The following is a 23,294-nucleotide window of genomic DNA, read 5'->3' on the forward strand; positions in this document are numbered from 1 at the left end:
AAAAAATTTTTTTAAAGTGGTATAATGAAGGCAGTGTCTTCAGAAGTCTCTGTAAGGTGAGTGTAGGGTGGATTGGAGAGGGGGATGAGGTGAGCAGCCAGGAGATCAGTGAAATGGCCATCGCAGTGTTCCAGACGGGAAGGGGGCGACCTTTGTGAGCAGGAGGTGGTATGAGAACTAGAAGTTGAGATGAGTCTGAGAAACTCCAAACAAAGAGTCAGTAAGGTTTCACAATTGACCAAATGTGGGGAGGAAAGGGAAGACAACAGGGGGAAGAGTGGAGGACCATTTGGTGGTTGGCTAAGTGACCCTTCCGGCACCCCAAGGTACACAGGTTTAAAAGTCTCTCTTTCATATATAAATAAAAAAAATAAATAAATAAATAAATAAAAATAAAAGTCTCTCTTTGGGGCGCCTGGGTGGCGCAGTCGGTTAAGCGTTCGACTTCAGCCAGGTCACGATCTCGCGGTCCGTGAGTTCGAGCCCCGCGTCAGGCTCTGGGCTGATGGCTCAGAGCCTGGAGCCTGTTTCCGATTCTGTGTCTCCCTCTCTCTCTGCCCCTCCCCCATTCATGCTCTGTCTCTCTCTGTCCCAAAAATAAATAAATGTTGAAAAAAAAAATTTTTTTAAAGTCTCTCTTTGGCTTAATGAGTTTCTGTTGTGTTGTTAAGTGTACCCCTGTCCTAGTTTCTTTATTCTTCCTCGTAGGCCGGATCAGGAACAAGGCTGAAGTGGATGAGGCTGCGGTCGATGCTATCCTCTCCCTAAATATTATCTCTGCCAAGTACCTGAAGTCCTCCCACAACTCCAGCAGGTAGGGCCCTTGAGCAGCGTGATGAGTCAGCCCCGTGCAGGTTGACGCCACACCGTTAGATTCCCCATTCACCGGTGACTCCTGTCCAGGGGCAGGAACGAATTCCTCTTTCACTTCAGACATCCCTTTCCTCCCTGCCACTCTGCTCTCCAAAAGTAAATAATTGTGGAGTTACATGTATGTGGATCCGTTACCAATACTGAGTGAAAATACTCTCTCCGGAATAGAGTTTGAGTAGATGAAACACAGTCTTAGAGACGAGAACAGAAAAAGAAAATTCAGCATTCTTCCCAAGGGTTTAAAAGTACAAATTAATTACTGCTGAGACTAGGTGCTGTCCTATGAAGTGGTTGCTGTGGGAAAGGTCTGTCTGTCCTAAGTGTCATGGAAACGTGCCCTCCTGGGCTCAGCAAACCCTCCTGTGTTTATCCTTTGCTGCTGCCAGCATAGGCTCCAGGATTCTTAGTATTTGCTTTTCATTTTCGTTCACTCATAAAGGAGATAAATTCATACGTATAAACTCTTCTGACCAAGGTTATCTGCTGTAAATAATGAATTTTATTTTATTTTTAATTTTAAACTGGCTTCCCTTAAAATTCCATTTTATAATCAAGTGATGACAGACAATGCATAAAGTACATAGCCAGTCTACTTTCCCATGTCAGACTGGAGATAAATCTTCTGGGCCCCTCACGTCCCCAGGAAAGGAGTTCTGTCACTGTGTACAGAGACTCCATTCCTGTATGTAGCAATGGCTGGGAAACAGGTGGCTGTGTGTGCAGATGTGGGCTCAGAACACTGCCTTTGCGTTACAGGAGGACTTCTGGATACTTCTGTGTATTCCTGAAAAACTTGCTCACATCTATGCTGGGAAGAGGGAGAGGAAAAATGAGACAAAAGGCAGAAATGGGATTAAAAGTTTGGGCCAGAGTTAATTTTTTCCCACCGTTTCCTTGTGTTACAGTTTTGCATAGGAAAGAGGAAAAGAAGCAAATATCTGTTCGCTTTTTGCCTGTAGGAGGAGCTGCAGGCGCTGTGAGGGAGAGGGACCGAGTATGAGGGTGTACCTGTATGGGGGGCCGGGGCGGACAGGGGGACAGAAGCGTGCTCTGGTCCTCCCTGGTCCGTTCCTGGGCAGAATCGTGGGCAGTACCATTTCTCTGAAGTCCTCACTAACCCTGCATGGTATCCTCGCCTGCCGAGGCAGCCGGCATGCACCATGTTTTCTTTGCAGCTCTGAGAAATAGATCCTAAATATTCCTAGGCTACTTAGCAAAACTCACAGGGAAGGATGATGTTTGGCTGCAACGCTGGTTGAGCTAAATGGCCTGTGTTAGAGTGACCTTCGGAAGTCCCGGGATTCATACCTGGCCGCAGGTCAGATGCAGCAGGAAATGAATTTGGCTTTTGTCAAAAGCGGCTTATCTTCCACGATAGAGGTGTAGAGTTAATTAATCAAAAAAGTCGGCCAAAGTCAAGGAAAATAGAAAGATATGCACTTTGAACGTTTTAATTTAAGCTCCAGAAACGTACGTTATCTTGTCAAGCTCTTGCTGTAGGGCCAAGGCCTTGTCTTTAATTGTAGCCTTATTTATTGGACTTGGGATGCTCTTTCTTGCAAAAGCACACCCATAATTCATCATCTCTGATTTTTAATTTTGTGGAGCAAGAAGTAGAAACCTCTGAAGAAAATCGAATGGCAAAATCCTGTCAGCTTTCTATCATCTGTCATCACAATTTTAATATTTCCCTTTTTTATATTGATCGCACCCAAACTTAGTTTGACAGCTGTTTTTTGACAGCTGAGTTGTTTGACAACTCAGCATTATCAAATCTTTTAAAAATGTCCAACTTAGTTTTGTTTCACACTGAACAAAAATTATTTTTGCCCTCACGTTACATTGTTTTGCCTAATACTGGATTAATTTAGATAATCATGGGAAGTACAACTGCATAAACAGGGTCAAGACCAGGCACTATTGACACTTGATAAGCACACCACTCAGTTCTGGGGAGCAGACTGTCTGGGTGGATGAGATACCCATCTAGTTTAGGGTGTGTAGCGCGTGATGGACATCCATCTTTCCATTTTAGGAATACGGAGAGCCTAAGCTAATTGGGCAAGTTGCTAAATGGAATTTGGTTAAGAGCTTTTGTTCTTTTCGCCTAAGGTTTAATGTTTAAAGGTGAACTTGAACTCCAGTGTGAGTGTGTGGTGCACGTGTGTCTAGGAGAGAGCACCTCTGGGTATTGATGGTGGCGTGTGACCAACAGGGGCCACTGCAGCTTTTCTTTCCAGTCCCGCATCTGTGTTACCGAATCGCTTTGGTTTTCCCTTAACTCTGCAGCAACTTCCTACCCCTTCCAGTACCGAGTCATCTGCAGAGAGGGGGTGTTAATAGAGGTGGTCTCCACATTCCCTTCTGTGCCCAGCATTTTCCTTAATTAAATGTTTTGGGAGAGAGGGACCCGTGTCACTGTAAGCTGTCTATCAAATTGTGCCCCATGGAGTTCTGTGTCAATTGTCCACTTGAATTTACTTTGCTTAACAGCAGATGTGTCTTATGTATTTTTTTTTTTTCGCTTTTGCTTTCCTCTCCTCTTTCCTTTTTTGTTCCACTGCTGCACTAACAAAAGCCTTTTCTGTGTTTTTGCAGGCTCTTTCTTGATAAGGACATTCCTAGGTATTTTCTGTTTGCTTTTTTGCACATAAAGATTCTAGTCTATCAGAATGCTTTATGTCTTACGTTGCTTGGACTACTATTTTAATTTAGTAGTTTTTCCCCGTGCAGACCTAGGATAGAGCAACACCTTCTCCGGCACCCTTTGTTCCCTGGGTTTTCCTGATGTGTATAGTTTCACACACAGCTTCTTAAATGATTGGCAGAGTTCGTATTCTCTCATTCCATTTACTAGACCTGTCCATGTAATTCTTGTGCGCCTTCGGGTTTTCCTCTGCTGCATTACCGATTAGAGCGTTACTCCCCTCCTTTGGTGGAATCTCGGGCTGGGTTTTCTGTTCTTTGTCTGTCCTGTCTCTGTCAGCAGCTTGAAAGGTTTGTTGCTCTGTAGCTTTGCATAATTACTCACTGTTTTCTTTGTTTTGTCCTGTGCCGTAGAAGAGACCAGTTTAGCTATTTGGGCAGCTGAGTCTGTGAAAAATAGGCTGTTTATTTTTAAACATTTCTCTTTCTCTGTCAGGACTGCTTGTCTTATCTATTTTCTTCTTTTGCAGTAGAAAAAAGTCCTGGTTCAATAGTGAAGGAAGTCTTTGCCCATCTCTCTTCATCTGATTTAGGGAAGAAAAATTAAGGAAGTGATGCATGACAACATAGCCTAAAATGTCTGTTTGGTTTTTAAAGATACACACACACACACACACACACACACACACACACTGCCATTGTTCAGAACATCTCGAGAAATCCATTTGGGATTATTTCTTAACCACCATAGGAGCCATACAGGGAAACATGTCTCAGGACTCAGCCCTGTTTCTAATTCTAAATTCTCTTGCTAGCTTGATTCAGTTGACATTTCTCACCAGTCTTTTTCTTAACAACCATCTCTGAAGGATTGCCATCTTCAGTGGGTATTCCAAAAGAATGTGCTGCAGCACCCCCAAGTGCCAAACAAAACAAAAAAATCCCCTCCCCTGCAAATGCAGGAAGATTTTACTGGAGTCAAAAATTCCTTTTTGTTAGCCAAGGTTCTACCACTGAAATTTCCTCCTTAGGTTAAGTGAAAACCCAACCTGAAAACAGAAATGAAGAGGCTTTTCTTTGACAAATTCAAAACATTTGCCTCTGTTGAAAGAGAGCCGTGAACCCTAAATATTGGCACTGGGAGGTGCTAAGTCACGGTGTGAAAATTTAACGGGTCAGAGATTACAGGCAGGAGGGACAGGGACTTCTGTCCGGCTTCTCCAGAGTAATAGATACCCTCGCTCTAAGAAGGGGGTTCATTCCACTTCAGCACAGGTGTGTCCAGATCTTGTGGTGTGACAGGTAGGCCCCAATCCAGGTACCTCGACACACACAGGGACACAATAAAAGCAGAGTCTCAGGTGACAGAGCTCTCAGAGAGCTTCTGCCCAAGTAGTGCTTATCACCACCCAGGATTAGAATGTGTTTTAAACCAAAATGAACTATTTGATTGAAACAGGGCGCTGTGGATGCATGAAGTGTTCTCTGCTGAGCCCAGGAGCCCAGGAAGACTTCCGCCATCCTTTGTGGTTGCTTTTTGAGACCCTTGGTTGCTTTACCTGTCTCTGTCTTGTTAAATGTTTCTTTGTTCCTTTGGTGTCTTTGTATTTTCTTGACCCATCCACACTGCATCAAAAGCTAGGCGTTTGAGAGAGTGGCAGGTACTTGCAGAAGACTTCGATGTGGAAGCAGCTACAAAATGAACTGGTCAGGCTTCTAGAAGAGCTCCCTAGTCTGACACGTGGAGGATGAGGTGTGGCTAGGGAGTTCTTTTAGAAGTGAATTGTTTTCTCTCGACAGTTTCAGGAGAAGGAAGCACGGGCATGTGTTTAGAGAGAAAATACGCCAGTTATTTGTCACAGGAAATCTAGAAAAGACAGCAATAGCAAGGTTACCATTTGGGAAGGAGTTAGGAGGAGTGTATTGGGCAGGAAGCAGAGTGTGCACAAACGCTTGCCAGCTGAGTCGGGTGAGAGCCAGTGGTGATGGAACATGCACTGTCAGAGGTAGACACCTGTTGCGGAGCCTGCGTGGGCCCTGCGGGGGGACTGCAGGCAGTCGGGGGCTGGTCTGTAACTCAGCACAGGGCTTCAGATGAGACTGCAGAATGGGCAGAACCGATGTCAGGCCAGGTCAGCCCTGTGGGGTTTTACAAAGAAGATACGAGAACAACTTTAAAAAGTTTATAAGTACTCATTAAATCAAGCTTCTAGTTGTTATTTAAATGTAAGATTGGTTTTCATGTGGATTTTTTTTTTTTTGAAAAGTAACAAATAGTAGTTAGCCAGCTCTACTTTATTTTTTTTTCTTTTTTTTTTTTTTTTTTAAATTTTTTTTTTTCAACGTTTATTTATTTTTGGGACAGAGAGACAGAGCATGAACGAGGGAGGGGCAGAGAGAGAGGGAGACACAGAATCAGAAGCAGGCTCCAGGCTCTGAGCGGTCAGCCCAGAGCCCGACGCGGGGCTCGAACTCACGGAGTGCGAGATCGTGACCTGGCTGAAGTCGGACGCTTAACCGACTGCGCCACCCAGGCGCCCCAGCCAGCTCTACTTTAAAATTATTCTTTTTCTGAAACATCAGCTAAGGATAACCACTTGTTTTTTAATTTAAAATAAGACTCCCAGTACTTAAATTATCCTGCCTGTTTCCTCCATCAATCTTCTCAGGTATGTTTGTGACATTTCTGAGGCTCCAGACCAGACTGTGATGTGAAGACAGGTTTACAAGCTACTGAGGATTTGTTTCCTGCTCTCTTTGTTGACTGATGGAGGAGCTCCTTTTGGCTTTCTTCCTTTAGTTTCTGTCTGTACCCACTTACCCTTTTCATCCTGATCTCTTCGATTGCTCTATTTTTATGTTTATAGGCAGAAAAGCAGGCTTGTGGGGTGGGGGGGGGGGAGACATAGCTGAGTGCTCCTGGGTAGTGGGTGGGGTGAGAGACGGGGGGCCTACCTCTTCCTCCGAGGGGATAAAGCCTCCACTGTGTTGTTAGATTTCGATATATTGCAGGTGTTTGTGGGTGTCGGTAGTGTTACTGACAGTGACAGTACCTCGACTAAGGTGACTTCACTTCTTTGGGTAATTGCCTCTTGCCTTTCTGACCTTAGGACCTTCTACCGTTTCGAGGCCGTGTGGGACAGCTCCCTCCATAACTCTCTCCTTCTGAACCGAGTGACACCCTATGGGGAAAAGATCTACATGACCTTGTCAGCATACCTAGAGGTGAGGAGACTCTGAACTTGAATGGCCACAAATGGCCAGCCCTGAGCAGTGGGCAGATGACCATGGGAGATGAAGAGGAATGATTTGACAGATTTTTGTCAACCGTTTGCTGCCGTTCTGGTTGTAGGAGATTCTGTTCCTAGTCTCTGTTTAATCGAAAAGTTATATGACGGGGTGTTCGGCTGGCTCAGAAGAGGTTGCGACTCCCGATCTTGGGGTCGGTCGTGAGTTCGAGCCCCATTTTGGGTGTTAGAGATGACTCAAAAAAATAGTAATAAACTTTAAAATAAAAAAGCCCTATGATTTCTACTATAGCTTCAGTTTTAGTGGCTTAATCACCATTCTTCAAAGAATGTATGAGTTTAAGAAAACTTTGCCTCGTGTTTCTGCAGTTGTGGGCAGAGCCCGGTCGTGGTTAACAGCACAGACCCTGGAACCCGCCCAACTGAGCGCAGGTCCCTGTGCTGCCGCTTACTGCCAGCATGTCCTTACACAGGGACTTCGTCTCTCTCTGCCTCAGTTCCCTCGTTTCTTAAACAAGGGTAAACATAATGGCATTTACCCAGAAAGGTGTTGAGAGATCACATATAAGCATTGAGGACAGTGATTGGCACATAAGAAACAATAAATAGTAACCATTACTACAGAAAAAACTTTTAAAAATAGTTCAGAAAAGCAAAGCAGCTGCGAGGACCACCGCCTACTCTTGCACGTATCGTCTGCCGAGTTGCTGGTGAAGCGACTGGCAGAGCTGAAATCTCCCCGCCCCCCATCTGGGACCAGCTCTCCAACTGTGGCGGCGCACAGACTCCTGCCACAGTGCCCCGTCTGGGTTTCATCGGGGCCCACCCCTCTCTGCTTTCAGCTGGATCATTGCATCCAGCCGGCGGTCATCACCAAAGATGTGTGCATGGTCTTCTACTCCCGGGACGCCAAGATCTCGCCGCCACGCTCTCTGCGCAGCCTCTTTGGCAGCGGCTACTCGAAGTCACCGGACTCGTAAGTTTCTGAGACAAGTTTAGTTTCCATTTGGTCTGCCCACTGCAGGGTCAGCAGAGCCCGCAGTGTGCCTGGCTTGCTGCTGCGGGCTTAGCTTACAACCGGATGCCTGAAGGGCAGTAACTTTTAAATGTTGGCATTTAATGGAATACTGATGGATGGACGAGCTTATGAAGGAAGGAAGACTATTACATTGTGAACACTCAGCAGTTTTTCAGGGACTAAGTGTTCTTTCAGATGTCATTATTTCTAACTGATTACCGTTGGGACGTTCTTCTTCTAAAGACTTATTCATATTTAAGATCTGTAGAAATCCGCCAAGACGAATACAGGGAATGTTTGTGTGTCACCACTCAGCTTAAAAAATACATGTTACCGGGGCGCCTGGGTGGTTCAGTTGGTTAAGCGTCTGACTCTTGATTTCAGCTCAGGTCGTGATTTTGAGGTTTGAGAGATCAAGCCCTGCGTCAGGCTCTGCTGACAGCGTGTGGAGCCTGCGTGGGATTCTTCTCTCTGCTCCTCCTCCACGCATGTGTGCACACACGTTCTCTCTCAAAATAAATATGCGTTACTAACACAGTGGAGGGTTCAGTAACCTTCCTCATGACATGCCCCCAAAGTTGATGTTTATCATTTCATTCTGGTCAGACCTTCCTCTGCCCCTGTCTTGTCTCTCGTGGTAAGGAAACAGATTTTTGGGATGCCTGGGTGGCTCGGTCGGTTAAACGTCCGACTTCGGCTCAGGTCACGATCTCGCGGTTTGTGAGTTCGAGCCCCGCATCGGGCTCTGCGCTGACAGTTCAGAGCCTGGAACCTGTTTTGGATTCTGTCTCCCTCTCTCTCTGCTCCTCCCCTGCTCACGCTCTGTCTCTGTCTCAAAAATAAATAAACATTAAACAAAATTAAAAAAAAAAGAAAACACAGATTTTTAACTTTTATCTTTGTATTATAAACTTTTGGGTTCATCATTCAATTTTACTCATCCTTTGAAGTAATTCAAAAGATTGCATGAAAACAAACTCCTCCTAGGAAAAAGTATACTTCTTAAGTTCAGAATAAAAAAAGAAGTGAGAAATGTCTGTAATTATATTTAAGGGTGGGCTGCAGTCCCTCCAGAGGAGACAGTGTGTTAAGTAGAGAGAATTGAGATTTTCCTGTTTTTGTGCCATGAGAAGTTAAACAAGTGTTTGTTTTAATTCAAATAGCAATCGTGTCACTGGAATTTATGAACTCAGTCTATGCAAAATGGCAGACACGGGCAGTCCAGGTAAGCCCTTGTGGGTCAGGGAGGTGATGGTTATCTTTGCCTGTGTTTGGAGTATTTTATGTCAAAAATCTAACCTACACGATTAGGAAAATTTTGTAGAAACCAAGTATATTTTATAAGCCAGTTTTTTGGTGGTGGTGGGAGTTACCTTTTTCTGAGCAACAACACTGTTTGGTTTATGACCTGCAGAACAGTTACAAAAACTGTACTGAACAAAATGTTAGGAGGTTGTTGCATATTATAAAAACTTTGAGTGTGTGAGAATGAATTTAGCTTTCCAGACCTCATAACCGTTTCCCTCTCCACGTTAGCCCCAAAGGTAACTTGGCAGTGTCACCTTACAGGTGTTGTCAAGCTAGAACTTGAACTTCCTGTGCCCTAGGAAGACAAATTATTAAGTTGAACTTGTTCGGTGCCCTTTCGGATGTCTCTCTGGGCTGCCATTACTTCTCTCTCTGGCTTGGTGGCCTTAAGCAGCCCTTTGCATTTCTAGATTTATAAACCGGAACATGGACAAAAATCAGTGGTTTTAAAAAACATTTGAGGGCGCCTGATGGCTCCGTCGGTTAAGCATCTGACTCTTGATTTCGGCTCAGGTCATGATCTCTCAGTCTCGTGAGTTTGAGCCCCACATCGGGCTCTGCATTGGCAGCACGGAGCCTGCTTGGGATTCTCTTTCTCTCTCCCTCCCTGTCTGTCTGCCCCTCCCGCACTCACACTGTCTCTGTCTCAAAATAAATAAGTACACTTAAAAATAAACAAATAAATAACATTTGATTAAGGTGAGCTTGAATCATTTTAGAGAACATATACGGGAAAAGGTCAGGGCCCACAGTTAAGATGTAGATTAAAAAAAGACTTTGAGCGTGAATCCAAGTCCCAATAGTAGCTATTGACGGTGTCCAGATATTTCCTTGAGAAATTTTTTTAAGTAACGTAAGTTTGTATCTTCGATATGTAAGAACAGTATATTTTTAGAAATTAATGGGAAATGATGGGGCTGAAGCCATCTGCCATCTGCCATCCTAACTGAGCTCCTGAATGTGGGGTGTGTGGGGGGAGTACGGGGATGGTCCTTTCCTACTTTCTTCGTATGGATGTATTTGGAACCATAGGGTACAATTTGATCTTTCTGTATTTTCATGTAACATAACAACTTGGGCATTTTCTCAGGTTGTGTTACAGTCGCCCTGATTATTGAAGAATATAAAACTCAGTTTTAAAAGAGGTTCAGAGAATTGCTTTGGGGAAAAGGGGTGAATTATTATTAATAAAATCCCAGGTATCTTGACTAAGTGTCTTAGTTTGCCATGTATATGAGTTATTAGTGTGTTTGGAGCTAAAAATGGAATCAGATTTTTCTCTGAATAAAAGACTTTGTCCTCTTGCCCCAGGCATGCAGAGAAGGAGAAGAAAAATCTTGGATACGTCAGTGGCCTATGTGCGGGGAGAAGAGAACTTAGCAGGCTGGCGGCCCCGCGGGGACAGCCTCATCCTTGAGCACCAGTGGGAGTTGGAGAAGCTGGAGCTCCTTCACGAGGTATCCGAGGGCAGGAGCTGCTCAGATGAACTCTTGGGCACAACTCCCAAAGTGTGGGTCACATGCTCACCTTCTCTACATGATCCTGGCTTTTCAGCTTTCGATCGTGGTAGAGGCACGATATTTCGCCTATGAAGATCTTAATGAGCTTTGCGTTCGCTGAGGCCACTGTGTTGATCTTCTTAGGTGGAGAAAACTCGCCACTTCCTGCTGCTGCGCGAGAGACTTGGTGACAGCATCCCCAAATCCCTGAGTGACTCACTGTCCCCCAGCCTCAGCAGTGGGACCCTCAGCACCTCCACCAGCATCTCCTCTCAGATCTCTACCACCACCTTTGAAAGCGCCATCACCCCCAGCGAGAGCAGCGGCTACGACTCCACGGACATCGAAAGCCTGGTGGATCGAGAGAAGGAACTGGCTACCAAGGTATGACTCCCTTTCTCTCTGCGGAGCATTTTCCCCCGTGAGGCCCCGTGAGCCAGCTGGAGTTTTCATTTTCCACCACCTTTGAGGGCCTCTGTTTCGAGGCCTGTGCCAGCTGGGAAGGTAGAATAAGACTCGGTTTCTACCCGTACTGAGCTCCCAGGGAACCGGGTGACAAGTATGTGATAGAGGTGCGTGTCTGGAACCTGGGGCAGCCAGAGGAGGGGCCTCCGCGGGCTGGCGCCGGTGAGCTGACCTTGAAAGTCTGCGCCAGAGGGAGCCTCGGGTGCTGTACCGTCAGCGCTGGGGAATCATGCGGGCGATGTGGGCAGAGGCGGGAGATGGAGTCGGAGACATGGGACAGGGCCAGACCTGGCAGGGCCTGTGGACTGGAATAGAGTTTAGAGGGTCCTGGGGTGATGCGGAAATATTTTAAGCAGGTATTCATGTTTTAGGAAGACTCCCGTGGCAGCAATAAAGAAGGTGGGTTTGTGGTGACAAGAGACTAGAGGCACAAAGAGCTCGTTAGCACGGTGATCCAGATAGAGACGGTGCGGGTCTCAGCTGAGGCCAGAGGCCACAGGGTGAGGAGGAAGAGCAGTCACGGAAGAGACGCCGGGGAGGTGGAATCAGCCCCCCCCCCCTTGTCGCCTGGGTGGGGTGGGAGAGGGCAGAGGGGTCGTCGAGGATGACTCCCAGGCATATGGAGCCTGGGCAACTGGCCAACAGTGGAATGGAGAAAGGGTGGGGGCCGGGGTGGGGGGGTGTCAATAACCGAATGGCCTTCTAGTTGGCTTAAGAAAATACTTCCATCCAGAGGTCTCCACGCCTTCTAGTACGGGGACAAGTCGGAAGGGGAGCTGATGCTCCAGACTGTGGTGGTGGCAGCCATTCATTTTTGTGGTCCTGAGAATGGCTTTTTTAATCCACTGAATTTGCCTTTGTTAGACGTATGCCAGGCTTCCCTCGCTGTATCCGTATGTAATTTCTGGAGCTGTTTGGTCAGCACCTGAGCCCCACTGTGTGTCTTAGGCCTGTTATTTTCTCTTCCTGCCTTGCATCCAGGGCTTCATTTAACCACTGAACTTACACGTGCCTTTCTGTCCCCAGTGCCTGCAACTTCTCACGCACACTTTCAACCGCGAATTCAGCCAGCTGCATGGCAGCATCAGTGACTGCAAGGTGAGCTCAGATCTCCTCTCCGGGTCTCCCTGCTTTCAGGTGCCTTCAGATGGGGGTAGCATCGTGTTTGAGGATGTAGGACATATCTTCATTTTTTAGAGTCAGAACACTGACTTTTGAAGATACGAGCCCTCCCCGGTGTCTCTTAGGGTGTTCATCAGATGGGAAACGTTTTGGCTTTTCCCCAAATCCCTCAGGGAAGATCCTATAGGGGCTGGTACGTCACTGCAAGACAGGACACTAGAGGTCCTGAGGTTCTTGGCGGCATAATGTTGCTTTTGACGAAGAGTGAGGTGAACACTTTAAAGAGCCTCTCCAGCATCCACTCTGTTCTAGTTACTTTGACCTTTTTTGCTGTTCCTTAGACATGCCAGCTTCATTTCTGCCTATAGCAGATCTTTACACCCTCGCTGTCCCTTCCCTTGGAATAGTCTTCTTCCTGTTCCCATGATAGGCTCCTTTATCTTTTTCATCTTTCCGCTCAGGTATCGACTCCTTAACCACCCTATGTAAAGCCAACAGCTCCCGAAACTTTCTGACCTCTTTCCTTGGTTTATTTTTTGCTGTAGCACTTACCGCTATCTGACATTTTCTTTATTGAAGTACAATCGACATACAGTGTTATATTAGCTTCAGGTGTACAACTTAGTGATTGAATAATTCTGTCATCACTCAGTGCTCACCATGATTATAATAAGTATAATCCCCATCTGTCACTATAGGATATCATTACGGCATCATTGACTGTATTCTCTGTGCTGTACTTGTCATCTCTGTGACTTATTTATTTTACTTATTAAAAAAAAATTTGGGGGGGGCGCCTGGGTGGCTCAGTCGGTTAAGCGTCCCGCTTCAGCTCAGGTCATGATCTCACAGGCCGTGAGTTCGAGCCCCACATCGGGCTCTGTGCTGACAGCTCAGAGCCTAGAGCCTGCTTCAGATTCTGTGTCTCCCTCTCTCTGCCCCTCCCCTGCTCATGCTCTGTCTCTCTCTGTCTCAAAAATAAATAAAAACATTAAAAAATAAAAATTAAAAAATTTTTTTTAATCTCAATTTTTTAAGAGAGAGGCAGAGTGCAAGCAGGGGAGGGGACACAGAGAGGGAAACACAGAATCCAAAGCAGCCTCCAGGCTCTGAGCCATCAGCACAGAGCCCGACGCAGGGCTCGAATCCATGAACCCTGACATCATGACCTGAACTGAAGTTGCATGCTTAACCAACTAAGCCACCCAGGCGCCCCTGTTTGTTTATTTTTTTAATGTTTATTTATTTTTGAGAGAGAGAGACAGAGAGTGTGCGCCCTGGGGAGGGGCAGAGAGAGAGGGAGACAAAAAATCCGAAGCAGGTTCCAGGCTCTGAGCTGTCAGCACAGAGCCCGATGTGGGGTCCCAACCTGTGAACCTCAGGATCATGACCTGAGCCGAAGTTGGATGCTCAACCGACTGAGCCACCCAGGCACCCTTATTTATTGTATAACTGGAAGCCTGTACCTCTTAATCCCCGTCATCTGTTTCACCTGTCCCCTCACCCACCTCCCCCCATTTTGTTCTCTGTATTTAAGAGTCCGTTTGTTTTGTTTTTTGTTTTTTAGGTCCACATATAAGTCAAATTACATGGTATTTGTCTTTCTCTGTCGTATTTCCCTTAGCATAGTACCCTCCAGGTCCATCCATCTTGTCACAAATGGCAAGATGTCGTTCATTTTTATAGAGTGCATTGTGTATATACTGCATTGTGTATACGTACAATGTCTTCTTTACCCGTTCATCTACTGACAGACACTTGAGTTGCTTCCATATCTTGGCTAGTGTAGATAATGCTACAGTGAGCAGAGGCGTGCATATATCTTTTTGAATTAGTGTTTTCATTTTCCTTGGGTAAATAGTCAGTAGTAGAACCACTGGATCCTAGGACTACCTGACACTTCTCAGAGTGTTCGTGGATTTGTTTGTTGTCTGCCTTCTCCACTTAGAATGGAAGCGCCAGCAGGGCGGGGCCTCTGCCATATTCTTAGAATAGTGCCTGTTGTTCTAAGTGCTGGGCTCCCAGAGACGGGGTCATTTACTGAATGCAGGAGGACAGTCACGAAATAAAAAGCCAGCCTTGCCTCTTTTGTAAATGATTCCTGTTATGACACTCAGGCCATACCGTATTTGTAAGTCTTAAAAAAAATCCATACATATATACATATCTATACCACAGCTCCTCGCTGCAGGGGCGTTCTGTTTTCCCAGCGGAATCTCACTCGCTGTCTTGTGTTTGCCTCCAGCTGTCTGATGTCTCTCCCATCGGACGGGATCCGTCCGTGTCCAGCTTCAGCAGCGCCACCCTCACTCCCTCCTCCACCTGCCCTTCTCTGGTAGAAGCTCGGAGCAACTCTCAGGAGCAGAAGTAAGTACCCTCGTTTGCTTTTAAAAAAATAAATAAGGGGTTCCTGGGTGGCTCGGTTGATTAAGTATCTGACTTGGGCTCAGGTCATGATCTCACAGCTCATGAGTTCGAGCCCCGCATGCGGCTCTGTGCTGACAGCTCAGAGCCTAGAGCCTGCTTCAGATTCTGTGTCTCCCTCTCTCCCTGGCCCTACCCTATTCACACTCTGTCTCTCTCTCTCTCTCCCACTCTCTCCTCTCTCAAAAATAAATAAACATTAAAAAAAATTTTTTTAGGGGCGCCTGGGTGGCTCAGTCAGTTGCATATCCGACTTCGGCTCAGGTCATGATGTCGCAGTTCATGGGTTCGAGGCCCGCATCAGGCTCTGTGCTGACAACTCAGATCCTGGAGCCTGTTTCAGATTCTGTGTCTCCTCCTCTCTCTGCCCCTGCAGAGAGAATAATTAAACATTTAGAAAATAAGTATCTAAACGTTTAAAAAAATTTTTTTTGATAAAAAAAATGAAGGGGGTGCCTGGCTGGCTCAGTTGGTGGAGGATATAACTCTTGATCTCGGGGTCGTGAGTTTGAGCTCCACGTTGGTAGTAGAGACTACTAAAAATAAATAAATATAAACCTAAAAAATAAATAAATAAAAAGCAAGTATCCAGACTTCACTGAGAGAAGCTAATTTAAGAACCAGGGGAAGTTCCAGCCTTCCTAGAGCTCAGTGGTGCTCAGCTGAGGGCAGGACCATCCCTCTCGGCAGTACTCAGAAGGATGTGGGAGCCTTTTCTGGATATCCCAGTCCTGGGGAGACGCTCCTGCTCCTTCTCACATCAGGCCCCGGCAGCTTTCTGCACAAAAACCTTTGGTTCCTCTTCTGAATCCCTCTCTGCTCATTTTGGCCTTCCATGCCCACCCTTGCCAGGCTCCCGAATCTTGTCCGACAGAGGAAGCCTCATCGTGGGGAAAGCAGTTTGAAACTACTTTGGAAAAAGTATTTTGATGACACAGTGAAACGTGTTGACAACAACAATAGAGACAAATGTAGTCTAGATTCTGTGAATCATCACTGTAATCACTTGTTTGCAACTCACCATCAAACTCCTATGCCCGTCTCCATTCACTGTGCTCACCTGTCAGAGAGCCCTCCTGGTACCGTCCAGCTGCCTGTCCTGCCACACCAGCACTGCCACAGTTGACCGTGGCAGAGAAAGTAACACAACCAGGCAATTTAATTAAATTGAGGATGTCATCAACTATAACACATTATTTTACATGCCACTGAGAGAGAAAAAGCACTGCTACCTAAAATGTGACCCGTCGTCAGCTGTAAGGTGCATCCCGACTCGAGAAGTGGTGAAGTGTTCAGAAATTTTAGAATTGGTGGAATACACGTCATTAGGCTAGGCTGCTCTGCGATGACAAGTCACAGTGCAGAGCACAGGAAGTCCTCCCGTAACTGTCCTGGACCGGGCCAGCTCGGCGCTGCAGCTCTGCTCTGCCGGGTCTTTCTTCCCGCTTGCGTGCTCTCTGCCAGCCCCTTAGAGCAGCGGTTCGCAGACGTCAGTGCACGTCAGCATCACTGGGGAGGCTTGTTAAAGTGCAGGTGGCTGAACTCCAACCCAGCATTTCTGATTCTGTACATCTGGCTCAGAACCCCGAGACTGAATTTCTACCAAGTTCCCAGGTGAGGTTGATGCCGCCTGTCAGGGACTGCACTTTGAGGACCACTGCCCTAGTTGTGACCTTGGGACTAAATAGAAACATGTAAGGGAATGGAGTTCATGCCCAAGAGGCTTCTGTTCAGAGGGCTTCGGAGTAGGAAGAGGGACTGTGTGCTTTGGTGGTGGCTTTCGTAGCTTCTGAAGGATGACCCCAGTTGAATTTGGAATTAACTTCCTAACAGCAGCTTGTCTTGTCAGCCGAGCTCTCTGGAACCGATGTTTGCAAGGCCCCTGCTGTTGAGGGAGGTCTTGTTCCTCCTGGTGAGGGGGTTGTGCACATTATGGATTGACCTTGCTGAAGCTCCTTGTTACCCCTAACCCCTCTCTCTTTTAAAGGACCCCAGAAGCCAATTCCCGGGCCTCTAGTCCCTGCCCAGAATTTGAACAGTTTCAGATTGTCCCAACTGTGGAAACGCCCTATTTGGCCCGTGCAGGAAAAAATGAATTTCTCAATCTTGTTCCAGATATTGAAGAAATTAGACCAGGGTGAGTACTGTATTGCCCAGGGATGCCACGTATAAGAAATAAATCAGCAGTAATTTACCCTCTGCTCTTGTACATGAGGTGAATGTTACCGTCTAATGCCAATGGAATCTGGGAGGAGAGAGCTGGGCTGGGATCCTGCTCACCTGTGTCTTGCAAGGCATCTGCTATGGTGCTGCTTTATGCTGTTCTGCAGTATTACTTCAGCGGAGAAGATTCTAGGCCAAAGCGATCTTTTGCCTATTTTGTTCATAATAGGGACTAGGTCCAGGTGAGACATATTTTCATGGTCCTCAGGCCATGATTCCTTTCTTTTTGTGAGAAACTAACCTCTCTTGTACTGTCCTTTTTAGCTCAGTGGTCTCTAAGAAGGGATACCTGCATTTCAAGGAACCGCTTTATAGCAACTGGGCTAAACATTTCGTCGTGGTCCGTCGCCCTTATGTCTTCATCTATAACAGCGACAAAGACCCAGTGGAGCGTGGCATCATTAACCTGTCCACAGCACAGGTGGAATACAGTGAGGACCAGCAGGCCATGGTGAAGGTCAGTCCTGCTCTCTTGGCTTTTTATTGCCACCGTCTGCCCTTCCCTGCTGAGTTCCGAACTCTCTGTTGTGTGCTGTGGCATCTCTCCTATGTGTCCGGTCTCTCTGAACCCTCAATACGAAGTGCTGGGCACCTGTGAATATGGCAGGGTGGTCCCCATTGTCAGCAGCCATCGTAACTTTTCCACTTACCCATGTCTCTTTCAGACACCTAACATCTTTGCTGTATGCACGAAGCATCGTGGGGTCCTTCTACAGGCTCTCAATGACAAAGACATGAACGACTGGTTGTATGCCTTTAACCCACTGCTTGCTGGCACGATACGGTAAGAAGTCCTCGTGTTTCCTTCTTCTCCTGGCTTTTGGCCCCAGTGACATCAATATAAACTGAGAAGGAAGTGTTGTTCCCCAAAAGTAGGTTGAAAATAGAGGAAGGAGGGCAACGTTGAGTGTAGTTATAAGATGGTGCCTCCTGGTGTCCTGAATGGCTAAGAGGACCTGGTCACATCTGTACCCAGTTAATGCCCTGCTTTGACTTTTTTTTTAAGATTTATTTTTTTTTAATAATCTCTACACCTAGCGTGGGGCTTGAACTCACAGCCCCGAGGTCAAGAGTCCCATGCTCCACCCACTGAGCCGGCCAGGCGCCCCTTGACTTTTCGCTCTTAAGGGGTCTGCAGCTGGGGTCCGTGGGACTGAGTCAAGGGAAGGTGGTGAGAACCTTCAAGGTGTCCCAGAATTCCGCCCTGTGATCAAGCCTCTGGGCTCGTTTGGGGCGTGTGTCCGGGGGCCCCAGAATGGGGAAGACCACAGCTTAGCCTGCTTATTCGGGGAGTCTGGAGACCTGGGTCTTGGCTGCCGGAGGGGAGGGCAGAAGCTCAAGGAGGGAACCGCAGAGGAAAGAGACCTGTGAGTAGAAGGTCGTCTGCATCCAGCTTTCTAACCTCCTTTCCCTCTGTCCCCTGTAGGTCGAAACTGTCCCGCAGGTGCCCGAGCGAACCGAAGTACTAAGTGACTCTGCCGAGCGCCCTCACTCGCCTTCGAGAGATAAAGTCAGTGTTGCCCCTCACTTCTCTCTGTGATTCTTGACGGCCCCTCTCGTGTGTAAGCCTGTGGCATAACTGCTTTCCCTCCTGTCAACACTCTTTCTCGCTCTACTGGTCCCCGTCTCCGTTGCTCCGTATCCTTCTTTTTTCCTGTGCTGAGAATCGTGGTAATAGCACGTGGCCTAACAAAAGGGAGAAAAACAAACGAACAAACACAAACGACCCACAGGGGCTCCGGTGAATCTCCAAATTATTTTTTCGTGACTTTTGGCTTCCTTTTGTATGATGGGTCCCCATATGACCACCTGTGATGTCTGTACTGCTGTCTTTGGATATCTTGGTCTGTTTTTTAAGACAACATAATACCTTTTTTTCTTTTCTCTATTTGTGATAATCACTTTAATTTTGGGGGGTGGCTTCAGAGACTAAGGGAGGAAACATCTGGCATTTTTTTAAACCTAAAAGGAAAAAACTCACCTTTTCCCCTTCCCTCTCCTTTTGCCGTTGCTAATCCCTGCGTTTTCCATTCAGGGAAAAGGTTGTAGTGAGCTTGGAAATGGCACAGGCGTGTTCTCTGAAATTGGAGCTTCGTTAGAATGTAGCTGTGCGGTTTTCTTTTAGTGGAAGAGAGAAGGGAGGACTTTGTAGCGGGCCTGGAACAGCGGGAAGGGAAAAGCCAAGGATATTGCCAGCACGGTTGAGAGGACCGTGGGATCTGGCAACAGCTCATGAAGGTGGACGGACGGTAGGATGAGAGCAGTTCCTCAGAGCAGGATTCCTGTGAACGGTTTTTCTGTCAGAATTTCTCATTTCTCTTCTTGGCATTAGTGCTGGTGGTACAGTTTGGAATTAGTGCAGCGTCATACACCAATGATCCACAAGGGGGGAGCGACTCACCTTCTGGGGGTCACTGTTACCATCCTAAGTATGGTGATGCCGAGCAGTGACCTTGTGATCCTTGTAGCTCCCTTTGATCGAACAAGCGTAACTTCAAGTGTAGACGCGAAGCCTCCCTCTGACTCCTGGGCATTTTCAATGATCCTTGTCAAGTGGAAAATACTTTCAGTAATGCTTCTCCCCCCTGTAATCATAAATACGCAGACATGGCAGGCTTTGCCTTCTGGATCCCAGGATTAAAACCACTCCCTTCCCAGCACTAAAACAAAACAAGAGGACATCCGGGGGCAGAGAGGAGGTGCGCCTGAGCCACGGCCCCAGTGGTTGGCTGCTGCGTCCGCCTGGCCTCTCCTCCTTGGCCGTCTTTGTCGGATGTGGAAGTATTGCCGGAGGAGGGAGGAGGAAGCTCGCTGCTGCCCATCTCCTTCCCTGACGGATCAGGGTCGTCTGCATCCAGAAGCCATCATGGAAGAAGATAGATACTCTCTCTCTTTCAGCTGCCAGTTAAAGTCACGTTTTCTGGGAACGAGCTGGGGAAGAGACGGCCTCCGGGTTACTCCAGCTGCTTTGCCAGTTGGCCTGGGGTGTTCCGTACCATCCTTTTTACCTCCCTCGCACAAAGCTCTGACCACCCCTCGGGCGCTCAGGAAAGTAGCTGCCCTCTCCCACCTTGTGGAGACTGAGGGCCCCAGCCGTGAAGTTGCCGACTCTGTGGGGTCCGGCCGACTGTCTGCGTCAGGCGGGACGGGGCAGGGGCTGGCACGCGGTTGGTGCTGTGGACCAGAGCCGGGCAGCACGCCGGCCACAGACCCTTGCTTCTGACTTCCCGGTTGGGCTCGTCTCTGAGAACAGGTCTCCTGGCTTCGGTACAATTGCCTGGCCAAGGGGAGGAAAAGTGAATCGTGGTGAACGTAAAAGAAAGGATAGAAATCACAGGCGGTGACCTTAGCTGCAAAGTGATCAATAAAAACTCTACAGTAGATTTTTAACTTTTTTCCTCTCCTTAAACATAGGTCATTAACTGTGATGTTACTTGTTTTCTAAGCGGTGTGTGAGATTTTTAATGTAGTTAGAGGTTCCTTCATCGTCTAATGGGCACGGTATGCCCTTCTGGTGTATACTCAAATCCAGGACCTGTCGGTGCTTAGAGACAGCCTCTGGACTGGAATGAAATCCAGTTGCAGGGAAATGAAGATGAAATTGGAAGATGGCTTTTAGTGAAGTCACAGGTGCCACTGCTGTTTGTCACAGAGTCTGACAGAGGGCCCTGGATCTGTGACAGAGGGAGGTGGGGAGGGCTGAGGGAGAGTAAAATCACGTGACAGACTGAAATGACGTTTGGTTTTTCTTCTAACTCAAACAAAACTGGCTTGGAAAGTCTTTGCTTTGGAGGTGTCGGGTATTAAGACAGGTAGGACCGGACCGTTCATAACACGCCCCGGGTAAGAGGGCCGCCTGAGGAGCAGGACGTGTGAGGCCCGCAGGGTCTCAGGCAGGTGTGCTTCCCTCCATCTGAGGACAGCCCTTATTGGTGGCCCCTCTTCTTCCAGCGGCCCATTTCCAGACTGGAGTTGCAACAGTTTCGGGATTAATGTTCTCTTTTTGGGTAGGTCCATCCCTACTGTGAAGCTGAGAGAGCATTTATGGCAGGAACTACTTACGAGGCTTTAGCTGAAGCCACGGTGGCAGGAAAGTTGATACTTAAGATGATATTAATATTAGTATTTAAGGAAACTACCTTTTAAGTAAGGGGTTTCTTTTGTGGGTTTTTTTTTCCCTAAAGCATTCTTTTAAACAAGCCAAAAAAAAAAAAAAAAAAAAAAACCCAAAACAAAAACAGAAAGAAAAAGCTCTCATGCAAATTAAGGAGAAAGGAGTTCCAGTTAGAAGTAATCCTCTCTCCCCTCCTTCCCCACCCTCCTTTCTCCCGCCAAAGCAAAATTCGGCCTCACAGCCCACACCAAGCTGGGACCCACAGCCTCCTCCCCTCTGTGCCTGCCTGGGGGTCAGCCAGCTCTCGGGCCAGGCCGTGCAGGGCCAGCCAGCCGTGCACACAGCCAGGGGCGTGGGGAAGGGCCGCTGCTGGCAGCTTGGGTGGTGGGCGCCCAGATCCCAGCACGTCGTTACGGTGGGTGCTCGAGCGCTCACTGTGAGGGGAAGGGAAGCGACCCACCCCCCCACCCCCCACTAAACGACCACTGTTGTTTTACTTTTCTTTTCCCTCCAGCTGCGTAGAACTTAAAACAACTACTCATGTTTTTGATGGATTTCTTTTTTCAGCTCTTTTATGATGAAGGGATAAGGTAAGATCATTGTGCAAGGTCTTTAAGGCTCTAAAATTAAAATGACTTCTCCTGGCACATATTCCAAAGCAAAGACTTTGTTGCCTGCTGCTTGTTCTAATTTACAGGGATATTTAATTTTGTAAGGTATATGTATATTTATAGTGCTGTAATTAATTGCACATTGGACTGGAAAAGAGCGGATGACCCAGGGTGTGGCAGCTATCGGTACTCTCCGTTTCCTCGTGCTGTGTTCCACACGGGTCTCCAGGACGGGATCAGGGCTCGCTCGTTTGTCTATTGGACTCGGGTCCTTCGTTTGTGCTTTGGGTTCCCTTATTAAAATGTGATTATTAACCGGCTCCTTAAAAGGAAAACACTAATTCTGCTGCTGCTCGTGGAAGGTTTGCTGAATGTATTTTAAACAGGACTCTGGCCCGTACACACTGCAGCTGTCCACTGTGGCCAATGATGATACACCCACGTGTGTGGCCAGACCTTTACTGTATGTAGCAGGAACGTATTGATTTGTGCTTCCTTAGCAAATTGAAATGTCAGCTGAGAGATTATCTGCTGCTGTTGTTCAAAAGGCCATTTATGAAAGTCGTATTTGAACCCCATGAAACCTTAGGAAAGCTTGTGATCATTTCATGGAAAGAATGAGAATTGATCCAAATTTCATGTTAAAAGCTGTGCTCAGAAGGTCCGAGCTGAGGTTGGTCTCCTCCCAAACCCTGGCTGTTGTGTGTCGTCTCCGTGTGTCCCGAGTTCCCTTTTTTCAGGCTGCACATTCTGGCATCTGTTCACCCGAGGAGTCCATCGGCCCGCTCGCGTGCAAGGCGCCACCTATCGGGGTCTCTCCTCGCCATCCTCGTGCGCTGCAACAGAACCCATGGAGCATACGTGGCCTTTTTGAACCAAGACTTTGCAAACTGATCTCTCCCCAGTAAGGAGTTGAGCACATTAGCAACAATGTACATTATTAATTTCAGATTTTCATTTTCATGTTTTATTATGTAAATATGATCTGATGTTTGGAGCTTGAGTATACAGAATGTAAATATAGTTCTTGTATTTGTACTAATTCTCGTTCTTTTGCTGTATAGCCTTAGATGTGCAATGCAGACATTATCTAACTGTGTATGGTAACCTTGCATCACGGAATTATTAGTGAACGAGGTAAAAATAATAAAGGTACAACCAGTGCATCGGAAGGCTCCTGACGTGCATTTATTCTTGCATCCTTTGAAAGGTATTTACTTAAGATTTCTCTTCTGGACTTGCAGAGATCTGACCTTTCTAGGCCAAAAGTTACCATGGTGTGACCAACACGTTCTTTTCTGATCGTTCAAAGTAGGGTTATTAGAGAGCCCGGTGCTATTTTTTTGTGCCGTTTCCCTGAAAGTGCCTTCCTCCCGAGTGTTGTCTGGGTTCTCCCGAAGCCCCTGTTTGTATACCTACCAATGATTCTGCGGTGGCGGTGTGGTTTTTCTAGAGGGAGAAAGTGAATTGTTCACCCCGTGTGCTTAATTTAACAAATTCCCGTTGGGAGCAGAGCACGAGCAGGGACCCCTGTGCTGGTTGTTCGTGGACAGACAGACAGGGTGGGGAGAAGCAGCGTTCAGGCGGAAGGCAGTGATGCCGTGGTGGGAGGTGATGACTCAGAAGCAAACAGAACGTGCCCTGGCGCGCCCGCACCCTTGAGGAAGGACCTTTGTGACGAGCGTGGAATGCGTAACGTCGAGCGCCCAGTGACAGAGCAAATGGCAGCTGAGGGAGGGTGAG

General features: G+C 47.2%; 1 protein-coding gene across 27 annotated transcripts in view; it reads left to right on the forward strand.

The window, feature by feature from the left end:
• Nucleotides 1-22,723, forward strand: part of KIF1B (kinesin family member 1B) — a 147,064-nt gene extending 124,341 nt beyond the window's left edge. For 18 of the 27 annotated variants that reach the window (XM_040460772.1, XM_040460798.1, XM_040460813.1 and 15 more), the window contains 13 exons: nucleotides 709-814; nucleotides 3,472-3,498; nucleotides 6,630-6,744; nucleotides 7,610-7,743; nucleotides 8,949-9,010; nucleotides 10,405-10,550; nucleotides 10,737-10,976; nucleotides 12,084-12,155; nucleotides 14,425-14,546; nucleotides 16,591-16,740; nucleotides 17,091-17,283; nucleotides 17,492-17,610; nucleotides 18,253-22,723. In XM_040460772.1, the coding sequence (XP_040316706.1) occupies nucleotides 709-814; nucleotides 3,472-3,498; nucleotides 6,630-6,744; nucleotides 7,610-7,743; nucleotides 8,949-9,010; nucleotides 10,405-10,550; nucleotides 10,737-10,976; nucleotides 12,084-12,155; nucleotides 14,425-14,546; nucleotides 16,591-16,740; nucleotides 17,091-17,283; nucleotides 17,492-17,610; nucleotides 18,253-18,295 (1,529 nt within the window). In that variant the 3' untranslated portion in view covers nucleotides 18,296-22,723. The remainder of the gene's footprint in view (nucleotides 1-708; nucleotides 815-3,471; nucleotides 3,499-6,629; nucleotides 6,745-7,609; nucleotides 7,744-8,948; nucleotides 9,011-10,404; nucleotides 10,551-10,736; nucleotides 10,977-12,083; nucleotides 12,156-14,424; nucleotides 14,547-16,590; nucleotides 16,741-17,090; nucleotides 17,284-17,491; nucleotides 17,611-18,252) is intronic. The other 9 variants (XM_040460795.1, XM_040460869.1, XM_040460879.1 and 6 more) reach the window with 1 other exon arrangement.
• The last annotated feature ends 571 nt before the right edge of the window (nucleotides 22,724-23,294 follow it).

Source organism: Herpailurus yagouaroundi, unplaced genomic scaffold, assembly GCF_014898765.1.
Source record: "Herpailurus yagouaroundi ecotype Mexico unplaced genomic scaffold, PumYag 77, whole genome shotgun sequence".
NCBI lineage: Eukaryota > Metazoa > Chordata > Mammalia > Carnivora > Felidae > Herpailurus > Herpailurus yagouaroundi.